General features: G+C 32.2%; 1 protein-coding gene and 1 long non-coding RNA gene across 4 annotated transcripts in view; one reads left to right on the forward strand and one right to left on the reverse strand.

Annotated features, from left to right (window-relative positions):
* The window catches only part of LOC143196263 (uncharacterized), a 66,455-nt gene that overhangs the window by 10,393 nt on the left and 32,925 nt on the right, over positions 1-23,137 (reverse strand). For 2 of the 3 annotated variants that reach the window (XM_076403924.1, XM_076403923.1), the window contains exons 3-11: positions 18,299-18,448; positions 10,791-11,047; positions 8,343-8,535; positions 8,089-8,261; positions 7,107-7,254; positions 6,919-7,050; positions 6,662-6,762; positions 6,422-6,605; positions 1,562-1,873 (exon numbers count right to left, since the gene is read on the reverse strand). In XM_076403924.1, coding sequence (XP_076260039.1) covers positions 1,562-1,873; positions 6,422-6,605; positions 6,662-6,762; positions 6,919-7,050; positions 7,107-7,254; positions 8,089-8,261; positions 8,343-8,535; positions 10,791-11,047; positions 18,299-18,448 — 1,650 coding nt within the window. The remainder of the gene's footprint in view (positions 1-1,561; positions 1,874-6,421; positions 6,606-6,661; positions 6,763-6,918; positions 7,051-7,106; positions 7,255-8,088; positions 8,262-8,342; positions 8,536-10,790; positions 11,048-18,298; positions 18,449-23,137) is intronic. The other variant, XM_076403925.1, reaches the window with a different exon arrangement.
* LOC143196283 (uncharacterized) lies at positions 2,517-2,718 on the forward strand. Its single transcript, XR_013005719.1, has 2 exons — positions 2,517-2,610; positions 2,689-2,718. It is a non-coding gene; the product is annotated as an uncharacterized LOC143196283 (long non-coding RNA).

Below are 23,137 nucleotides of genomic sequence, written 5' to 3' on the forward strand. Positions count from 1 at the left end.
AATGTACAATTACTAATTAGGTGGATTAAGCCTTCAGGGAATACCATAGGTGAGTTAGAAAAGAATTCAATATACTTATAATAAAATAACTCTAACCTACAAACTATTGTAGCTGTTTAATTAACTGTACTTTAAGTCCTTCGATAATATATGCATTAATTGCATATATATGCAACATTTTTCTTTCATTCTTTTAATTATTCACAAGCCTTTGATCGGGTTTGGCATTTTGGATTAATCTGTAAGATGAGCAAATTGTTACCGCGTAACTATTGTCAATTGCTGGAGTCATATCTTTTCGGAAGAACATGTAGGGTATCGCACGAAATGGCGTTCTCGAGATTTAAAACTATTTCGGCTGGAGTTCCAGAAGGTAGAGTCTTGGGATCTCTCTGACATTCCAACAACAAAAAAAAAACACTACTTGGAACCTTTGCTGATGACACAATTATTATGGCAAAATATGTGTCTCTGCCCAGGGCAATAGAAAAAGTGCAAGTGGCAGTCAACAAAATCTATTAATGGATGAAAGATTGGAAAATTCAACTTAAAGCTCCAAATCTGTCCATGTTAATTTTGCATTGCGGCGAAATAATAAAAACTTAATTATATCACTCAATGGATGCCCGATTCCTCAAGTAGAATCAGCTAAATACCTTAAAATCCATCTTGACGGTAGATTAAATTGCAAACATCACGTTAGACAAAAAGCAAAACACATTAGAACCAAAATAAAAGAACTATACTGGTTAGTCGGAAGATACTCTCAACTTGATCTAAAATCAAGGAGGTTGATCTATAATACAATTATAAAGTCAATTTGGACCTATGGGGTTGCACTAAAAATTCAAATCAACTAGTCATAGAACGCTGTCAAAACAAGGTTCTTCGATTGATTATCAATGCCTATCGCTACGTAACCAACGAAGAACTGCACGATGACCTGGAAATCAAATGGATTTGCGAAGTTATCCAAGATTTCGCCTTCAAACACGAAAGAAGATTACTAAGTAATTCTGACGTGGAATCAATACAACTGCTGGACAGCGCGCAGGATGTCAGGAGATTGAAGGGAACAAAATCATACGAACTTATATAAAGTGTTTAGTGTATTTAGTGTAAACTATAGCTATAAGTTATTATAATTTAATAATTGAGGAATACATATTAATGTATTTTCTCGCACTCGTCTTGCTTGTGAATTAATCCAAGTACAAATGAAAAGTAATAATAAATTAATTGTTAATTAAGATTGTACTAAGCGTATCTAATAAAGATGTTATAAAAAAATTCTTTTATTTTGCGACGTTTTGACGGTATAAATTGATAGGACGTGAGTTCACTGCTACTTTGGATAGACTATATTCAGATACTCTACGAATCCATTCCGAAAATGGTGGCTCAGTGCCTTGTTAAAATAGATAATATGTACATGAAAGGTGTTCATATTATTCTGAATCTACTATATCTGTCCCTTGTATCTAAATTACCAATTGGCAACCATTATTACTGCAACCTAGTACTGATATGTAAAGGAATCTAAAAAAAAATGTTTACTTACCACCTGACAATGTCTTAAACTTAAACTGAAGCATATTTCTCGTATTTTCAATATTCAACATCCTTGCATTTCTGGCAGCCCATATCTGAATTGTGTAGACGGTAAATGGTCTTAAATTCGTGAAGACATGCGTGTTACTGGTGCTGTATTCTATTACTTCCTTTATGTTATACATTGGACTAGAAAGTATTAAGGTGTATATTAGGCGTCCCTTTTGTGCGTTACAAGTAGGTTTTTCCCAGGTAACAGTGACTGTGGTATTAGTGGGTCGTATGTGCGTTTTAATCGGCAATTCCTCACTAAACGGTTCTTCTAAAATTGGTTAAAAACGGTGTTAATCTTAAAATAATCTATCTAGAATTGGGTTATTTTATAATAGCAAAATTATTATTCCAGATCCGTCTGTAATTCTCCTCCGGTTTTTCGCTAAAGAGAACACGTTATTGGCATTAACCATTTGATTCTATACTTTTTGTCCATCTGTCAGACTCCATTCTCATTCTAGAAGAATAGTTTTTCCTCTGAGCTAAACAAACATTATAAACATACTAAAGAAATTTAGAAGTAAAAGTTATATGGAAAAATCGGGTCCCACGTTTAAGCTTTTCGGAATCCCCGTTACGCGACCAAATGTAAATGAAAAATGCAACAACTATATGTGTGTTTCTCTCTCGATCGGCTTCAATATTAATAATTCTAACCTAAGCAGTTAAATAGTGTAATAAAAAGAAAACCTTAAGGGGATCTCTTATGATCTCCTATGTAGGTCCAGAAAAGTTTGTAATCATTTTAAAGATGAAGACTATAGACCAAAATGTGGAAAGCTATGGCTGAAACAAGATGTAATTGCTACTAGTAATTTAAATAGTAAGTATTTTGTTGAATAATGATGATTTATTGCATTGAAATAATTAAGCAATATTTATTGAGATTTTTTACCTTTATTACAAGACAAGGAACATATGCCCCCAATGGAAATGTTAAATCACATACATTTTTTGAGGCTGATAGATATATAGGAGAATCTTCTAACCCAACAAGACCCAGAAGTAAGTATATAATAAGAAATTTATGTTTAATATTAGAGAATGGAGATTCTAACTTGAAATTTATATGTTCATTTACAGATAACTCAGCCTGTCCCATCAGTTTCCTTTCAGGTTGGATGAAAAACTGATGGCTTTATCCTTATTAAAATGCAGTGGCAGTGGATATAAACTGTTATCGAAGATACTGAATAAGGTTCCTTTTTGCTTCTGGAGTCGTAACCTCTAATTTTGATCGTTAGTTCAGAGACTTGACTGTATAGACCGAACTGCGGTTGTCATATTTGTTAAAATTTACCTTAATTTAGGTAGGTTGTTAATTTAGTTGTTTCTAAAAAATAATACAACAGAACCATTAATTGTTATATTATCTCATTTTAATGTTTGTTTAGGTTTTCTTTAAATAAGAGAGGAGATAATATCAGTGGATTACGTGTTTTGGGTAGTGGAGATATCTCTGTGATTATTACAATGTCTTTATGGTCAAGGAAAATTAATGTAATTGTAATATATCAATAAAATATATTTATTTTTTTATTTTCCCAGTAAAATTAAAAGAATTTTTTTAAATTTCTCGCTAAAATGTTTTACTATATATTTTTAAAATTCCCGCGCAAATTTTTAAAATTCCCGCTAAACATTCTTAAATTTCCCACCGTAACTAACTGCCATACGGCGCATGTGTAAGCGCTCTCACAGGGCGATTCCGAGCGTAACTTAGGACCAATTTTAACATAGGAGATGCGCTTCTAAGTTTCTTTATTCTACGATTATAAATTTGTAACGCTGACATTTTGGTGGTGACATTTTAATGGGACTGGTGTAATTTTGAGGTTAATGTTAATCTTTGTGACAGTTCTTTTTCTATTTTTGTGTGTAATTTTAAGGAAATTTGTTGTTATGACGTTATTTTTATAGAATTTAAGGCAAATATTATTTATTTAAATACAAAATCATAATTTGACTGTTACTTTCTAGGATGTGAAGATTCAAACAACATTAATTATCTTCCAAAGGATTTTGTTCTTGCGCAGAAATGGATTTTAAAAGTAAATAATAAACTCCAAGAATGATCTTCTGCATGAAGCTTTGTACTTTTCGTTTCAGACAGACCAGACCGTAATTCTAATAGTAATTCTTTCATTAAAATCTACATTAGATAATTGAATTGAATAATTGAACACAAAGTATGTGTATATTCGCAGATAATTTCCCTTAACTTATCGAAATTGAAAATATGCAAGTGCTCAGACCAAATTAGAATCTTTAGAAATTAGAAAAATAATCAGAAGTAAGTACAAATGTAATATTTTTTCAAAAGAAGTACATTGAGAAGATTTAACACATGTTTCTGCGCAGATTTGCCATTATGTTATATTACCTAAATGTTATTTAACGGTAACAGGAACCTATTCAGGTTACATATTTTTGAGATGTATTTTGAAACTGTTTTATACAAATATTACCTATTATTTAAATACATTTTTCCATATCCGTCTGTAATTCCCTTCCGGTTTTTTTGCTAAAGAGAACACGTTATTGGCATTAGCCATTTGATTCTATACATTTTGCCCATCTATCAGGCATTTCATGGACGCCATTCCAGAAGAATAGTTTTTCCTTTAAGCTAAACAAACATTATAAATTTGCAACGCTGACATTTTGGCGGTAACATTTTGATTTACTTGGCTACAACTTTCTGCAGAGGAGAGACGACCGCATTCTAAATCTCTCTATTCTATGATCATAACGTTGCATATTTATGACTAGTCAATGTTATAAAAACCGGAAACTAATTGCCGACACATCTTTATATATAATATTAACACATTAACTCTTTATATATATCATTATTTATTCCGATATCTATAGAATGCTTTCAATGAAATGCTGCTTAAAAAAGATTTTATCGACGATGAGTGGCCCTATCCGAAGAAAGACGAAACATTATTGATAATAATTGAGCATATTTGGTTTAAATAGATTAATTTTTATAATAAATGTAGTCGAATTTCATTAAGAAGACGCTTTGAACTTTCTGTATATACTGTGAAATGAGTTGTTTCAGTTATGGCCAACATTAAAATTATTAATAAAATGTAATAGATTTTAAATTAAATTGCTTTTAAAATCTATTACACTAAACAGGTTATCAATATGAGGGTAATGCTCTTTTATTAGGATCAAATCATGAGCGTAGACTTAGGGCAAATAAAAGGCTGAAGACCCTTCCTCAGTTCATCTGAGTCCTCCCAATGATAAATCTTAAACTTAAATGATATAGCGGTGTTATGGATTCGCTGACATTATTAAAATGGATAGATGCTAAGATGGATGCTTCATAAATTGTGTAACCAGATAGAGGAGGAGGAAGGGAAGTTTTTAAAAAGTTTAAATTCTTGCGATAAAAAATACTTAAAAATATTCAAAACACTTATAGGTTTATCCCTCCCGTGTATATTTCTACAGAAATTGTTTTTTTTTTAAATTATTTGGTTTCATATTAACAGATTAATTGAAAAGTCACCGGCCTGACGCATAGATGGCGCTACTAGAATTAAATCCATATGTTTTTTAGTTAGCCCTAACCTTCAAAAACTTGGCTTGATGCCGACTTTCCGGATAGCGCCCCAGGAACCATCAAAGACTGGTATGCCAAGTTTAGACATGGTGAAATGAGCATCGAAGACGGTAAACGCAGTGGACGCCCAAAAGAGATTGTTACCGACGAAAACATTTAAAAAGTCCACAAAATGATTTTGAATTGAAAATAAATAAATGTAAATGAAATGTATGTAAATTGAAATTTAAAGAAATAGCAGACATTCTAAAGATATCAACTAAACGTGTATATCATATCATTCACGAATATTTGGGTATGAGAAAAATCTGTGCAAAGTGGGTGCCGCCCAAGCTCACTTTTGACAAAAACAACGACAAGTTGATGATTCGTAGCAGTTTTTGAGACTAATCAAGCGTAAATGGATGAAACATGGCTCCATCATTTAACTCCGAAGTCCAATCGACACTCATCCGAGTGGACTACTACTAGTCTGATGGCAAGGTTATGGCGTCTGTATTTTGGGATGCGCATGGAATAATTTTCATTGACTACCTTGAAAAAGGAAGGACCATCAACAGCGACTATTACATAGCGTTATTGGACCGTTTGAAGGACTAAAGCCTTTGAAGAAAAAGAAAGTGCTGCTTCACCAAGACAATGCGCCGTGTCACAAGTCAGTGAAAACGATGGCAAAAATCTATCCATCCACCGTATTCTCTAGATCTGGCTCCAAGCGACTATTTCCTGTTCTCAGATTTGAAAATAATGGGGAAGAAATTTTCGTCGGGGAAGCAAAGGACAAATCGTACTACAAAAATGGTATCGAAAAGTTGGAGGGTCGCTATAATCCTTGAAGGAAATTATCTTAAATAAAAAAACTGATTTTGCCAAAAAATGTTTTACTTTGGCAGGCCCGGGACTTTTCAATTGACTTGTTAATAGAATGTGCCTTACAAATTCAGTACTTCTCCTCGGTACAGCACCAAAGACACCGAAACATATAATTTACTGAATTGTCGTTTAAAAACTACAAACCGTCTAACTAAAAATTAAGTAATATAAGAGCCCTATTTTGAGGAGTCTCAATTCCTTAAGGGAGTCTGTTCTCCTTAAGAAAAGGCTAGAAAGTGAATGATGAGAATGATTAGATGTGAATGAAGAAGAATGAGCTTAGAACTAGTGATTTAACAGTGAAAACCTTTCAATCTTTGGAAGATATCGAAAAGGATCTTTCTATTTGTAATAAATTACCTGATTCGAGGGTTTCAATCACTAATGATTTATCAATTCTATGTAGCACTGTCGAAATTGTAATATTGTATTTGGTTTTTGGTACCAAGTTGGTAATGGTAAATTCGCTGTGTCTACTGGACAGAAATCCTGCCGATCTAAGTCTTATTGAATTACTTATATCAGGATTGCAATCATCAGTCCCCTACAATGTTTGCGCATATGTAAATATAATATGAAATTATATAATTATGAGGTTACTTGATATAACAAGAAGTAGGTCACTAAACCATCTGGATCTTCTTGATTCCAACTTAGTTTAATTGATGTGTCGTTCTGTTCGACCTTTATAACAGGGAATCCTGAAAAATAATAATACTCTTTAGTAAGGGATTTAGATAGTATTAGAAGAAAAGGTGTTTAAGAAGATTCTGTTGAATATTAAAGAAATAGTTCAACAACTGTCCTTGATATAAAGTAAAAAAATTAGTCTGTTTGCAGGAAAAATATATGGTTACCTTTAATTTCATCATATTCTAATTTGATTGGTCTCCAGCTAGGTTTGTTGATCAGCTGACATGAAATATTATCAACTGCCCCCTGGTTATCTTCTATTTCTGGTGTAAGGTAGAGATAGGTCACTTTCACCTCTAAAAATCACGGAAAAATTAAGTACCGTTCATTGGATTCGATTGTTAATCAATACCATTTTCGTGACAAATTCGGACATCGTCGTATGCCCACCATCCCTCAGTCGCTTCATTACTGTTTATGAACTTTGTCTCGACAAAGAGATTGAATTTTGACAGGGGCATGTTTTCTTGTTTAAGTTTGGTCTCGATCCAGGTTCCATTCTGCAATGGTAGGGTAACATGAATTTAATATACGAGTATTATGCTTGATAAGAGAAAACTTGATAATATCAACCTCAACACCATTCTGTTATAACCACCACTTTTATTTATATGATGTCTATGATATCTAAAGGGTGATATAACTTATCCAACAGAGTCTGGTATCTTTAGTTGAAGAAAAAACAACAGCTTGCAACAGGTGACAACAAAATAGAGCTTCTACAGAAAGGTCACGTTTAACAAAAATAATTATATTTAATCAACGAACTTCTATCTATTAACAAGCAAATGTTCCAAATACTCCTGCAAAATAACCAAGAGAGATTTACACCCTTTATTTATACCCAAATTTATTTTTATATTATATACACCCACCTTTATTTATGCAATTATCGGAAAATACACAGACATAAGAAATGATAATGGTAAGGATCATGCTTAAATGCTATCCATCCACCGTATTCTATAGATCTGGCTCACAGCGACTATTTCTTGTTCTCAGATCTCAAAAGAATGCTCGCTGGGAAGAAATTTTCGTCGAATGAAGAGGTGATCGACGGAACTGAGGCCTATTTTGAAGCAAAGCAAAAGCAAAGACAAATCGTACTACAAAAATGGTATCGAAATGTTGGAGAGTTGCTATAATCAGTGTATGAAGGGGGGATTTATGTTGAATAAAAAAAACTAATTCTGCCAAAAAATGTGTTTTACTATTGTGGGCCGGGGACTTTTCAATAGACTTGCTAGCTTGTCGTTTGTATTTTTCAATGATATATTTCATCTCATATTTTAATATGAATATATTTCCAGTTTTATTAAATAAAATATACTTACAGTTGGACCGATATGTTTCAAAATATTCCGGTTTATCCCATTCATATAGAAGAATGTCATCTCACAGTTGCTACAGGTACCCACAAACAGAGAAACGCACAAGTCTTTAAAAGGTGTGTTTAACTGGGGGCCCATTCGTGAAATTTGTGCAGTTTTTGTGAACATAAACTGATCTAAAAGTAAATATATCGTAAAATATGCTATACTGGTCATTTCACCATTTCTAGATCAAAGTAAAGAAACATTTAACTTACTTTCGCTGACTTTCCAGGCGCTTAGGTTTTCACTACGCATCAGTAAATACATGGGAGTTATTGGATCGGTATCATCGTTATGTTCAATGACAACCCTGTTAAGATTATTATCTACTAAAACAACTTTCCCATCTTTGTCAACGCTGACTTCAAAGTTTCTCCATTCGTCTTCAGAGATTATTTTCGAAAAAGACTGAAAAACAGTTATGTTTATGTTTGTTATTATGAAAATACTGATAATTTTGGAGTGTCGCTATTAGAGTGAATTTAGAGAATTCCTGATCAAAAATATCATTTTCTTTTCCGTACAATCATTGTCTCAGAAAATTATTACATGTTAATTAGTGTTGGGAACAATCGAATGAAATCGACTGTCGACTGTTCAGTAATTAACTACTTTTTACTATCGACTATTTCAGTCGCTATTTTTGGTTCGACTGTTTTTACAAGTAACTGTTTTCAGTTGTTATTTTCCGTCCGAATGATTTTATTACTATTTACTGTCGACTGTTTCAGTCGTTTACTTTTAGTTACTATTTTCGGTTCTACTAATTTATTCGACTAATTTTTAACATTCTGGCCTTCCGTCCTAGCCGCGACCTTGAAAGTAATGCGCCGAATGTATGCTTATATAGATTTATATGTAATATATGTGGTTTTATATTTTTTTGTAGTTTGCTTGTGAATAATTATATATTGTAATAAACAATATTTTTTGATAAACTTTCACGATTTTTGTCCAAGCGTCTTGTTTGTCGAAACTTTTTTCTTAAAATCTTGAAAACTAAAATTAGGTTCCAAAGGTTTCAGAAATTGCATAGATCCAAAAGATTTGAAGACTTTTTTACAGTACAAGTTGTTAAATTTCTTTTAAAAACATTAATCGTAAAGAGGTCAATAAAGATATAATTAAATATTTGTAATAAATACATTTTCTGATAGGAAAACTCTACTTTAATATTCAACAATTTATTTTGTTGGTTGTTAAAAAGAGCACCATCGTTTTCATTTGTTAACGAATGAACGATGTCTTTAATTTTACAGTTAATAAGAGGACTGCAACATTCCATCAAATCCAGGATTTTAATAAGTGAATGGGGAAAAATGGCAAAATTGTTTATTAAATGTCATCAATAAAAGACTGCTAATTTTAGAAATTTGGTATTGCAAATAATGCTGAGGCGATACAAAAAGTTATCACAAAAGAGGTATCTTCCATCCAAACTTCAAAAAATACAAATATAGTTCCACAACTCGAAATTCAAGACAAAACTACTGACCAAGGATGTATTGACATGTGGAGATATTTTGATAAAAATGGCTAGAATGAAAGAAGTAATTACTCCAAGTACTGCAGCAACTTTACAGATTTACCAGTGTTTGGATATGTCATTTATTGGGCATTTAGAGTACCTATTGGATTTTTGGCAAGCCCATAAAATGAAACTACCTGAATTATATCAGTTACACGTAAAATATTCCTCTATACCCGCAACATCTGTCCCCTGGGAACGAGTTTTTTCAAAATCTGGGCAAATAATTAACAATCGAAGAAATCACCTCACGGGAGAAAAGTTGAACATAATAATATTCCTGAACAGTAATTTAAAAATATTTCCGTTCAAAAATAAATAAAACTTTTATTTAAAAAGGGTTTGGTAGTTATTGTACGATCATTTTTAGGTTCATCATGGATTAGATTTTTCAGTGATTAGGTATACGTTTACATTTTATTTAGTATTTATGGTTACTGAAAATCTTTAGTTTTTAGGTTTTATTTAAGTTGTATTGTACTATTTATATTTATTATGCTATGTTATTTAAAAATAGCAATGAATATATTAAAACACGATGAAATATTTGTGGTGTTATTATTCCATTCCTTTTTACACATCCACAGAACATTCAGTATAAAAGTAATTCTTTTGTCCTCTTCTTTTTTAAAGTTAACACGTGAATGAATATATATACATCTCTGTCTCGCTTATACTACCATTGGAGAATATAAAGACATTTAAAATTAACTGCTCCAAGCATTTATCTCCGTCCTTTCCTATCTCACATTTTATACAGACAAGAATTCGTACATTTTCGTTTGACAACACGAATGAAAAAAAACAGCCGAACCGTACATTTGACTGAAAATAGTAATTACTATTTTCAGTCGCTATTGGTTTGACTATCGACTGTTTCGACTGTTTTTGCGACTATCGACTGTTGACAAGCACCTTCACCATATTTGCATTTTTTTTCTGTGTAATTCGATTTTAATTGTTTATAATAATTAATCATTGTAATATTAGTTTAGTGCTTTATCGAATAATTAAATGCCATTAAAGAAAATATTTTTATTTTGTAAATTGTGGACGCCTTCGCCATATTTGACTGTAACATTTTTAATAAAAAAATCAGTTTCATATAAGGTAATTAAGTATTATAATAGCTTACTTTATAATTTTTGATGTAGTTGGGACTTGTTGTGTAGTTGGTATTGTTGTCTAGCGAATGGATCTTCGAGAAATATATTTCGAATTTGTTTATATGGAAGTAATAGCACGGATAGTTTCGCGGATTCCATCCTGAGCATAAGAAAACCTCCACTGGCCCCGATGACCTCACGGAGAAACCATTTTTATGGGCCACTTCTACGGAAAAGCGTTTCTCAAAGTCCTTCACCTTCTTTGATAAAAATATTGTTGGTAAATCTGGAACCAAAAAATATACGTTAAGATAAATTATTTTAGGAATTAAATATTAGAATTAGGAACCAATCCAATTCCAGTTTAGTTTTTATATCCAATTCCAGGTTACATATGAACTCCATAAAAGTAAATGGCACATAGTAAATTTAGCTATTGATACTTCTTTGAAAAATAGTTTACCACACAATGCGATTGCAAATAGTTCTCCTCTTGTTACTTTATGTATTTATTTTATTATCATCCATATTTTGCCTACCCTAAGCCTGTACAATATTGTTTACAACAATGTCAATACCTATTCTTTACATATTCTTATCAAATGGACATGCTTATACATCACATTTTTTAACATCACTAGAACAACAATATTAAACAGTACTAGGTAACTAGCTACAGTTTATATTCTTTGCTATGATGTATCACATCTAGATGTATTATAGTTTTTATTCATATTTATACTAGTAACATTTAATATACTAACAGATATTTATTGGGATTGATATATAGAAATGACATAATATATTCTTAGCTATTATGTTAGTACAAACCTTCAAAAGAAAGCTGTTAAAATTTCATGATATTCTACTAATAAGTTTGTGAGTTATTCTGCTGTGAGAGACACTACTTTTGTTATATTCAAAACATTGGAACAAAGACATCGTTTTGAATGATTGAAAAGTGAAGTTGCGTGTGTTAGCTCACATCGAAAATATATCAAAAGAACGTGTTAGATTTATATTACATTAGCGACCCGCCCCGGCTTCGCACGGGTGCAATGCTGATACTAAATTAAATACACTACAGAAAAAATATGAACGTTGTATATAAAAACATAGCGGCCCGCTCCGACTTTGCACGGGCATAAAATATATATGTCTATGTCACTCAATGAAAACATGATTAAAATCGATCCAGTATTTTTGGTTCATTCATTACTGCCCTTGGCCTGCACGCATTAAATTTGGAGTAAAACAATTCCTCTTCCCCTATACTTACTACGAAGATTTCCTGCTATCTTTGGAATATCTAAATTCATACAATTTTTATTACATTTACACACATTTTTAAACGCAAATTTTGAATTTGTAATATCTCCGAAAATATTTGTTTAATTTACATGCTGTAAGGAACCATATTGATCTATATTAATTGCACACTGTATTTAAGGTTCTTAATTCGATAAGGATTAATGCCGTATTGCTTAAAATAGCTTCGTAAATAAGCCATTTTCTCACGTAAAAAGTAAACAATAAAAATGGTTAATGTGGGTTATCCCTAAAAGATAAACATATACCATCGCGGACTTTTTTGTAGACCTTTTTATGGTGTACAATACTGTAGTACATTAATTTGATCTAACTCGTAGGGTTAGGCAGCGTTTTTGCTAATTGCTAAATAAGCCTAAAAAAATAGGTTAATTTACGACATCACGTTAGAAACCTCTAAAATTAGCAATGTTGCCTTAGTATATTATGCATGTATTATACATACAAAACCTTCCTCTTGAATCACTCTATCTATTGAAAAAAACCGCATCAAAATCCGTTGCGTAGTTTTAAAGATTTAAGCGCACATAGGGATATAGGGACAGAAAAGGTGACTTTGTTTTATACTATGTAGTGGTAAATATTTTTAAAAACCATTTAAATTTTTTTTATTTATTTTTTAAATTAATTTAAAATTATTAATTGTATACGACATCCTGATCAAGACAATATATTAAAAAAAACAATTAGGTGTTGCTTGTTCTGGTGGATGAAAATAAAATATATTTCAAAGAGCAAAAATGAAAAATATTTCTTGGATATGAATAATATCGATGGCTTCTAATTACAACACGTTCATCTTACCTTAGTAGTATAGTAATATCTTTTTTATACATTCAGTAAATTTATTAATTTTTAATCTATAGTATATATTTTATAATACTACAAAAATGTAAAATTAGAAAATAGGTTATCGATGGTCAGATTTCATTCGGTCAGCTCCATTCACCGAGCCACATCATTTACCCTAAAAACGAATAGAATAAAATAAAAAGAAAACTGGAATACTCTGTGAAAAAACGTAGTTACTCTGACGGTCGCGGTTGCATAAATGAACTTGGGCATGTTAATTATTACATTTGGCACCTGCAGTTCGAGGAGGGGGCTAAACATCTTGCCAATTATGGCAATTGTCTTTGGTGCTGGGTGTCTGCAAGAGTGGCAGATCCCAATCGAGCAGAGATGACAACCTCGCTCTTTTAGTTTCTTTATCGTTATCTTGATTTTCCCAGAAACATAAAACACACCAATAAAATATCAAATTACCCTTAAAATATGATCGATGTTTTACCGTTAACGTAAACTTTCTAACGGTCGATTCTGTGTATGTGTGTTTCTTTTTTGTTCGTTTTTTTAGAGATGAATTTAAAAAGGTATATTAAAAAATAATTCGCTTTTACAATTGTTTTATTAAATATAATTTTTATTTTACGCCCTGGGTTTACAATCAGTCTAACAATGAGATCTATAACGAAAATAGGCTACGTTTAATAAAGCTTTAATAAATGGCGTGAAAACGCGCCTTTGCTACAAATGAAAATACTACTGACGCATTGGACGCGTGCCAGCTCTGATGAAATACTTACTCCGCAGGAGATATTTCCCAATATTTTAAATCTCTGATATATATGGCGTGCTTGTAAACAAACATATCCCCTTCCCAAAAAAATGCGGTAAAGGAAAACCAACAAACAGATTGTAAATGATTAAGAACATCGAATGATGATGTCATTGGTTAATATGGTTTCGTGTTGACACCAGATATCTTGGCGTCGTATTTTGTCGGTTATGCCAGTCAAATGTTACGTGACTTCAAGTGAATGAAATTCTATAGCGGTTGCTTTGTGCCTATATAGTTTTAAGTTAGTTTTTATTAGAATTCTAGCACAAACTTTGGTATATACCAGGTTTTGGTATATACCCTCTTTTGTTTATATAATTATTATATATTTTTATCAAATATAAATAATGTGCCCTTCAAGAAAATCCATAAATCGTAATGCCTAATATTTATGGTATTTTCCATGTCATCATCAAAGATTATCAGATAATTCGACATTTTACATGCTTTTTTATTTTTGGGGCATTTGAGTTTATTACAACTTCTTCTTTTCTGTGGAATCTGACGCATTAGTGAGTACTTAGCAACAGAGACATTTACTGTAAGAAATTGGGCGATTGAAATCCTGAGATTGACACTTTTTGGATACAAAAGCCGACGCTTTGCTGGATATTTATTTATTTCATTCTTTTGTGAAAAAATATATCAGCTCAAGAAATCAATATATCAATCAAATAGTTTTCTAGAGTCCCTCGAAGAGTAACTGGTTGACGCAGTTTATAGACGAATGCTATTGTAATCACTACTGCAGTACCTTGTATATTGTCAAGATAGTGACTGCTATAATGCTTTGTTGAATATTTATGTTTTATTTACCAATAAATAAAAGTATTTCTTATAGATCAAAAATGGGATTATACTCAAAATATCATGGTGGTTTTGTATCATATATTGCAGTTCAACCATTGGGTTGTGAAATAAGAAGTTGTTCAAGGAAGATCATGCTGACAGTGTTAGTGAATAATTGACAACTATGGAAGTGCATTTACCACAAAGATTTTACAAATATATGGCGAATACAGTGAATCTATGAAGCCATGAATCTAGAGTATTGAATTATGTTTGTGTTATACAACATTTTTTTAATATATACAACAGGCTTTCTGATATACAAAATGGGCAATATAATGAGAAAATAGAGAATATATTGATTAATTATTATTAGACGATAGACGATTTTGTACAAAAATTATTATTAATTAATTAATTATTATTATTATTATTATTAAGTGATTTGATGTGTTGATATCTTGAATAAATAGAATTTGGGATAATTCGTTAAAAATAGTGTTGGGAACTATCGACTGAAATCGACTACCAACTGTTTAGTAATTAACTACTCTTTACTGTCGACTGTTTCAGTCGTTATTTTTGGTTCGACTGAATTTACTACTTTTTACCAGTGACTTTTTCAGTCACTATTTTCGGTGCGACCGATGTTATTATTTACTATCAACTATTTCAGTCGTGTACTTTTAGTTACTACTTTTGGTTCTACTAGTTTCATTCGACTGATTCATAGCGTTCTGGCTCTGTCGTCCTAGCCGCGACCTTGAAAAAATTGTACCCAATTTAGGCTTACATAGATTTATATGTAATATATAGAGTTTTATGATTTTTTTGGTAGTTTGCTTGTAAATAACAATATATTGTATATTAATATAGCATCATTTTTGAACGATATTTTTCAAGAGTGTTAATATAATAGGGTAAAAAGATTAAAATTGTGAATGATAATTAGTAAAATACATTTAGCTTTTTTATGGCAATAATAGGTAATATTTGGATTACTCTCTCGATTTTTGTTAAAAATAGTTCCTTTCAATAATAAATAACGCATTTACTTTATTTAAAAAGCTCTAGTAGATTTTGTACGATCATTTTTCTGAGGTTTCTGAGGAAGTCTGAGGGACAAATCAGAATAGTGAATGAACGTGATGTTTAGTAACGAAAATGAAACATTAAGACAAAAGCCGCTATGGTTTATATAAACGAACGAACGATCGAAGATGTTGATGCCCTGCGGTTATAGCGATGCAGGCAAGTGTCATAAGGCGTTTAAGGTAGGATAAATAACAACCGAAACCGAGACTGCTTGCTTGTTGTTTGAGCTGAGACGCGTGATGTTTTCTGCTGAAATGTTCCCCATGTAATGATTGAAACTGACACTGTCTAGTTAAACTGTGGTGGTAAAATATTAGTACCCACAATGCTGGCTGGAAAATCCTTGGAAAAGACCTTGAGGAATGGAGAATAACGGTCGAAACTGTCTGTTTATTAATTGAGATGATACGTAATGATGTTGGTATTTAAGCTTGATTGAAGAATGAAACTTGAAAAATGGAACAATGTGTGATATTCTTAATAATAATAATTTGCGATTGTCCGAATTGAGCTGAAGAAAAATGTTATTGATGTTGATGTTGATGCTACGCCTGTTCCGACTATTCAGCTTGATCTTTTACGAAAATCCAGAGAAAGAACGATACTTTCTAATTGTGGACTTCAGGAACATCATTCACGTTGATATTCCAAGCAAAAGTGTAACGAGACTGATACCTGTTGTATTGTTATTGATATACTTGCTATTATATGTTCTGTTAATATCGACCGTTAAATTCACCAAATTGAAATTTAGTAAAAATATATTTTGAGAAACTGTGCAGCTGAGAGGTTATCGGACGAATTCTTGATAAAAGCACTGGGAAATAGTTTGTATTGATGAAGATGAACAAGTTAAATGTGTGTGAAGAGTATTATATGTCTAATAGAATTTTCGTATTATATATTTTTTTAAATGGAAAAGTGATCAGAATATATGTGTTGCAACAACTTCAGAAACTACTTGACCTTAATTTTTATTCAAAAAAAAAATTGGATTCTAGGCCTGGTTTTCGCCGGTGCGTATCCTGCATATATATACATAATTTATCTGTTCCAGTGTCAGCCTCTCGATCGTTTTATTATTTAATACATGATTTATTGTTATTTAATTAGTTGATGATGTTCAAAATATCTACATGTGAATCATTATGGGTTAACCGCAATAAAGTTAAATATAGTGCGCAATTATATGTCAACAGCACTGTAAGATTTGTTGCTGTTATGAATATAAATTATATTACTGTTTTTATGATAAACAGTAGTGCTCGGAATAATATTAACGAATATTAACAATAAAATATTCGTTATTTTAATTGTTCCTTAAACAAGACAGAGTGTTTGTTGTGAATATTATCATTTAGTCCTTGAGTTAGGAATGTTTAAATAAACATTAGTGTATTGAAAATAATTAAATATTATATGTATACACCTAAGTCTCTTCCGTTCAACAATACAATGTTATTTAATTAACTAATATAAATCATCTAATATAAAATGATACCTAGCATACGGTACACATCTGGCAACATCAAATATTGTTCTCACTCGTAAGGACTCTTGTTCTGACCTTATTATCGAGAAAATATTAAATGAACTTTCATGAAATGCACTAATTAACATAATTAACCTACTATATGCTTTGCACCTAATAAATATGGACGGTGGCTAAGTAACTATGATTTCTAAAACAGAAAAGCCACCTTATGAAACAGCGTCGTCCTCCCTGCCAATGTTACTATTACCGACAATGTCCAAATTATTTGAAACAATTTTATTGAAGAGAATAAAACCAATCATTGAGGAACATCATCTTTATCCGGATTATCAATTTGGTTTCAGGAAATAGTATTCCACGGTTATCAGGTCCACAATCACAGTTCACAGAAAATAAAATTTGTTCTGCAAAATCTTAGATGTTGCTCGAGTTTTCGATAAAGATTGATATAAGAGTTAAAGCATAAGATTAAAATGCTTCTCCCTGAGTAATATTCAAAATGTTTAGAGTCATATAACTGATCGCTATTTTTAGAATTAGGCAAGAAGATGCCTGTTCTAACTTGAGGAACATTCAAGTCCTTTATCTACTGAATACTCGGGACTTGCCGATGAAACTGAGGCCTATTTTGAAGCAAAGGACAAATCGTTCTACAAAATGGTGTCGAAAAGTTGGAGGGTCGCTATAATCGGTGTATCATCTCTGAAGGCAATTATGCCGAATAAAAAAAACTAATTTTGCCAAAAAATTTGTTTTACTATGGTAAGCCGGGGACTTTTCAATTGACCTGTTATATAGTACTATGTATATTATTGAAAACTGTGCTATGGTTTTGTCGCGATGCTGGAGCGGCATATCTATGGTCTACTTCTGCATAAAAAAAACGGTTCCGCGTAAGGAACATGTAAGTAGACAATAGCTGCCTTTGTAATGTTTACATGTATCGTGGAACTTAAAAGTTAAATATTTATTTTAATTAAGCACTGAAATGAGAAATCTGTAGTGTCCTAAAGATTTGTCGCGTGGTGTAACTTGTCATGGTAACCGCTATCATGTCCGTAAGTCAATTGAACAATGTATTTTCTCGGTAAATCTACGTTTGCTCTCAATATTTTTTAGTTACTAATACACAAACCATTATTTGGTACAAAAAAAGAAAAAAAAAAGTAAAAACGCTGAATGATAAATAAAAGGTCTTTGAAGCTTACCTTCCCACCTGCTATCTCCTAAAAATTCTTTGGTCTTTGATGAGCTGTCATCAATTTGCCAGTTCCTCAGCGCCCATCTGATATTACACTTGTCTGACGGAGAGAACTTGCAATTGTAGTCATTCTGTATGTTTGGCAGATATTTTGTTTCTGAAACAAATGTAATGTAAGTTTAGCTATTTTGTTTAAATTTTATTTTTTTATTTAATTTTAGGAAAAATTAATGGACGAAAAAAACAACGATAGGTCTGTAGAAAACATTATTTTACATAACAGCTAACCGTTATCATATCATTTGCGAAGAGCAGATGGTAATTTTATTTTGTATACAGAACTGTTATCATTCATCAAACATTGTTCTGATTACCGTTACAGTTCCAATAAAAGATAAGATTCAAAAGGACTACGTAGTAACTGAATATACGCAACCAGATTCATATTAATTATCCCCAACGAAACTAATTGTCATATAAAAAACGTCATTTCTCTAACTGCGTTAGAGAAGAAGAAGATCAAGCAAAGTCCTTGAAAGCCGTAGTATAGTATGCTACACTGTTCCAATATCATAATCCATCTACAGGTAGTTGAATGATGAAGTGTACTTCACCTACATTTTTATATATACAACATTATTCTAATATTTAATTTCAATATATTAATTATAATTTATAGCGATATTCAGTGATATTTTCATATCCTTTGAGCTTGATTTGAACTTGAAATTTGGAATATTTGTGCACTTTTAGTCCTGTACTATTTGATTTTGTTTTCGAAGTCAAAATTCACCGCCATTAAGCTTTTACGATATTTAGAGAAGTCTGCTCAGCTATATTCTAGACGTAGCTTAAGTATTTATGTTTGGCAAGGTTCAGCTGGTAGAATTTATCTACAAGCTTCAGAAAATGCTACCGTAGGTATAGACTGAACTCTAGTCAGGTGTATCGAAAAGTTATTGCCGTTTTTTTTTTTCGGAAAAAACTACACAATTTTCAAGCAAATGGAAAAATTAATTAATTAATACAATTGGCCATTTAAATCTATACATATTGTCCTTCCTTCAGACAATTTATGAATGCCATCCCAAAAAACTGTTTGATCTTTGAGCAAAACTATTTCAGTCATTTTTTAATTTATTCGAAATTGGCAAAGTGCTGCTCTGTAAGCGCGTGTTCCGTTGATGCAAAAAGTTGATAGTCGGACTGGACAAGGCCTCGAGGGTACGGCGGGTGCGAACATATGTCGCATCTAACTTGTTTCAACGCTTCCTTGATGAAACGGCATTATCGTGCAGTAAAATCAATTTATCGTACCCTCGGGTCCATTCTGGACGTTTTTTGATCAATGCATGGTTCAAATTGATCATTTGTTATGTCTAGCGATCACTATTAACTGTTTCACAATGTTTCAACAGTTCATAATACATCACGCCACTCTGGTCCCACCAAACACACAGCATTGTCTTGCGACCAAATCGATTTTCGAGGGTTTTCTAAATAAATCCACCGTTATTTTCATCACTCGTCACTATTCGATGTAGAAATGTCCTCCGATTACACCTTTGAAACAGAACTGCACATATAATTTTTCTATTTTCTGTTTGCTTGTCATTCAATTGATGTGGCATTCATCTTACAATCTTTTGGATTTCCCCCATTGCACGTAATCGATTTTTCGAATTTTCTATTTTAAGAACAAATTGTAGGTTACAAACTTATAACCATGTATTAACAAAAAAATTATAAAAAAAAGGTTAAATTCGAATATAGAAAAAGTGTGACGCTGATATAAATTCTTGAAGGGTATATCTGGCATTGACAGATGGTAAAGATTATGTGTAATTTTACAACAAAATATAATTTTATATGTGCTTTTTTTTGATCCATGTTTTGTTCATTTTTTAAATAGTTTCTTTCAATAGCGTAACATAATTGCTGATGGTGAACTAATGGCTAAATTCGAGTACCTCAGGATGAACAATTCTTTCTTTTAAACGTTTTATTTAAACCTGATTTTATATTATTATGAATTAAATTTAGCTTAACGTACTTTTAGAAAATGTTAATGACAAATATTGAGAAATAAAACATATACAACCTTTAGAGGGAATAGCATTTTTACGATTGAATATCCATGAATTACGAAAGGTTGTAATTACTTGAAAACATTAATGTTAAATTTAAAATAGAAAAATAAATGAATTTGTGAACGTTTGTTTTCTTTTAGCAACGATATTCAACCAGAGTTGTATTGTATTTAAGCCTTTTTCAGTATTAATCTCGTAATCAGTATATCAAATAACGTAGGAATTAGTTAAAATGACTGGAAATGTTTTTTCATCGTTGACCTACAGAGTAATACAGTTAAACCAATAGAATAATATGGTAATAAAATAACATCTAGATTTTTTTTACCTAATGCAATTTAAAAAATGTGATTTAATTTCATTTCTACTCGATATTAATCATTTAGGCGACAGATAAGAAAAATATACAGACGGTATTAAGTTTAGATTAGATTCCAAATTGATTCTAAAAATAACATCTGGAATATTTGTTATTTTTATCTTATATATAAAATAATCTATCTTATAAATCTCATTCATTTTATGATATAAGCATTAATCACCTAATGATCATTGCGTATTTAGTTTATAGTTTGATATAGTTCAATTGTTCTATACAGAAAAAATCGCGATGGCATATATAGTTTTGGAGGACGAGGATTTATGCAAATATATATAGTATGCTGCTAGTGCCCCTCGACTCAATTACATTTTCTGAACTTAAGGGAAAATGATATTTTGAGATATTTTAATAACCGTACACATACGAATATTCAGTGCAGCTGCAACACGCTAAAAATACAGTAGCGACCACTACGACCCTTTAGGCCACCACGCATTCACCAAAGCAAGCAAGTTCAAAGGTGCCATGCGGTTCCCGGTTATAAGAGACCACCACGAGGAAGACACTCCCCTAATAGATTCATATTTGGACGGTAGGTCCTTTCAAGTGAGGATCGGTGACGCAGTCTCCTCTCACCGCAGGAGTTCCGCAAGGTGCTCCACTAGCTCCAGCCCTACTCAACCTTTATATGGCTGATTTCCCGCTGCACACATTTTCCCACACAGCATTTTATGCCGATGATACCGCTTTCTGCACAACCGGTTACTATCTCGACGCTATTCGCAACAGACTTCAAGACCAGCTAAACCAAGCGATAGCGTGGTACAAATTCTGGCGGCTACAGATAAAGACGAGCAAAACTCAGGCTATTCTGTTCCACTGTCAGAAGGAGTTCCTGGCCTATCGCCTCCAAATCGATAAAGTCCCTATTCCTCTAAACGTTATAAAAATCTAAACGCACTATTACTTACGTCAGGCATAATGGCATAATGGCGGCTGAAATAAATAAACCATAAACGCACCATAGAAACCAAGTGAGCCAATCAGATCACGCCGCGGATCTTAGCATAGCGATTAAAGCAAGTAATAAGTTAGAAGCAGCGACATCTAGATGTTGGACGTCGAAACGTCCCCAAAATTTCCTATAAAGTTAAATCTCTATTTCTCTGTGAATATAAAACAGTTTTCCGTGAGCTTTTTTAAGTTTTTTTTTTGTGCAAAGTTTGTCCTGGCAATAATGAATTCAATAAAAAAGAATTATCCAATTGGCTGTGGCAGTAGTGGCTCTGTAACCAACGTGTATTTACTATCATTCCAATACCATTTACAATATTCTAATATAATAACATTATACTATTAATAAACAATAAAATAATCTATTTTTAAGTACTAAGTGACTAACTAATAGTATTTGTAAACAAATGACTGGCTGATAAAACTGTTTTTTGTTTTAGCAATATATGCAAGGAACATATACAGTATTTGGTTTTTATTCGTTTATTTGTTGGTATAAAATATTCCACGGAATGATGGACAGGAAATGTGGTTGAGGTCAAAGCTAATGCAATAAATAAATGAGCTGGTTATCTATCTTCGCTGTGGAGGTCACGCTACATTGATTTACCAACTACACTCCACGAACAAATGGATTTCGTTCATTTTAATACCCAATATTTCATAAGAATATTCAACATTTCGAGGACTTTTTCGTTCTATCACTATGGTGAGATTGAAATAAAATGTGTGAGAATGAAAACACTTGGAGTTGGTGTTTCAGCTCAGAGTGAGTTCGTATTCAGATATTGGTGAAACAATTGTAGCGATCTTGAGGCATGTCGAATTTTACATCGTGGAATAACGGTCTACAAAATACCCAGATGTTGAACATGGGCGGGGTGCCAGCAGCGCCAACTAGAACCCGACAACGAATAGCTGGCGGCAACCCCGAGACGTTTATCCGGGATGTTATTGAAGGGTATTTCGGTCATTCAGTGCTCAACCCTCGTTTGGTTTAGACGTGCCACCATCGACTGCCCAAGCCTCGTCTCCAGGTAACACCGCTGCCATCCGTTTTATCATTTGTATTTTTCACATTTTTATATAGCCAATAAATAACGGTCACATAATGTAAACACCACTGTTTCATTTCGTTTTACCTCCATTCACCGAGCCACATCATTTACCCTAAACAATCAACTTGAATTGTTAATATACTTTTTGGGTCAATAGATTCAAAGCCATTCAATCAATGAAGTCTCTGCTTACAGCTCAAGAAGGCATCGTTAAAATCATACTCGCTGTTACAATTGGTAACTGATTCACGCCCACTTTAAACAGATTGCATATCTTGACATGCTTCGAAAACGTTTAGAGTGTTGACAAGCTTTATTTGTGTGTGACTAAGACATTTGTAATATTTCCAGAAGTCGAATTC

The sequence above is a fragment of the Rhynchophorus ferrugineus genome, unplaced genomic scaffold, assembly GCF_030347505.1.
Source record: "Rhynchophorus ferrugineus isolate W39M unplaced genomic scaffold, kcgeb_rfMv2 rfM4, whole genome shotgun sequence".
Classification (NCBI taxonomy): Eukaryota; Metazoa; Arthropoda; class Insecta; order Coleoptera; family Curculionidae; genus Rhynchophorus; species Rhynchophorus ferrugineus.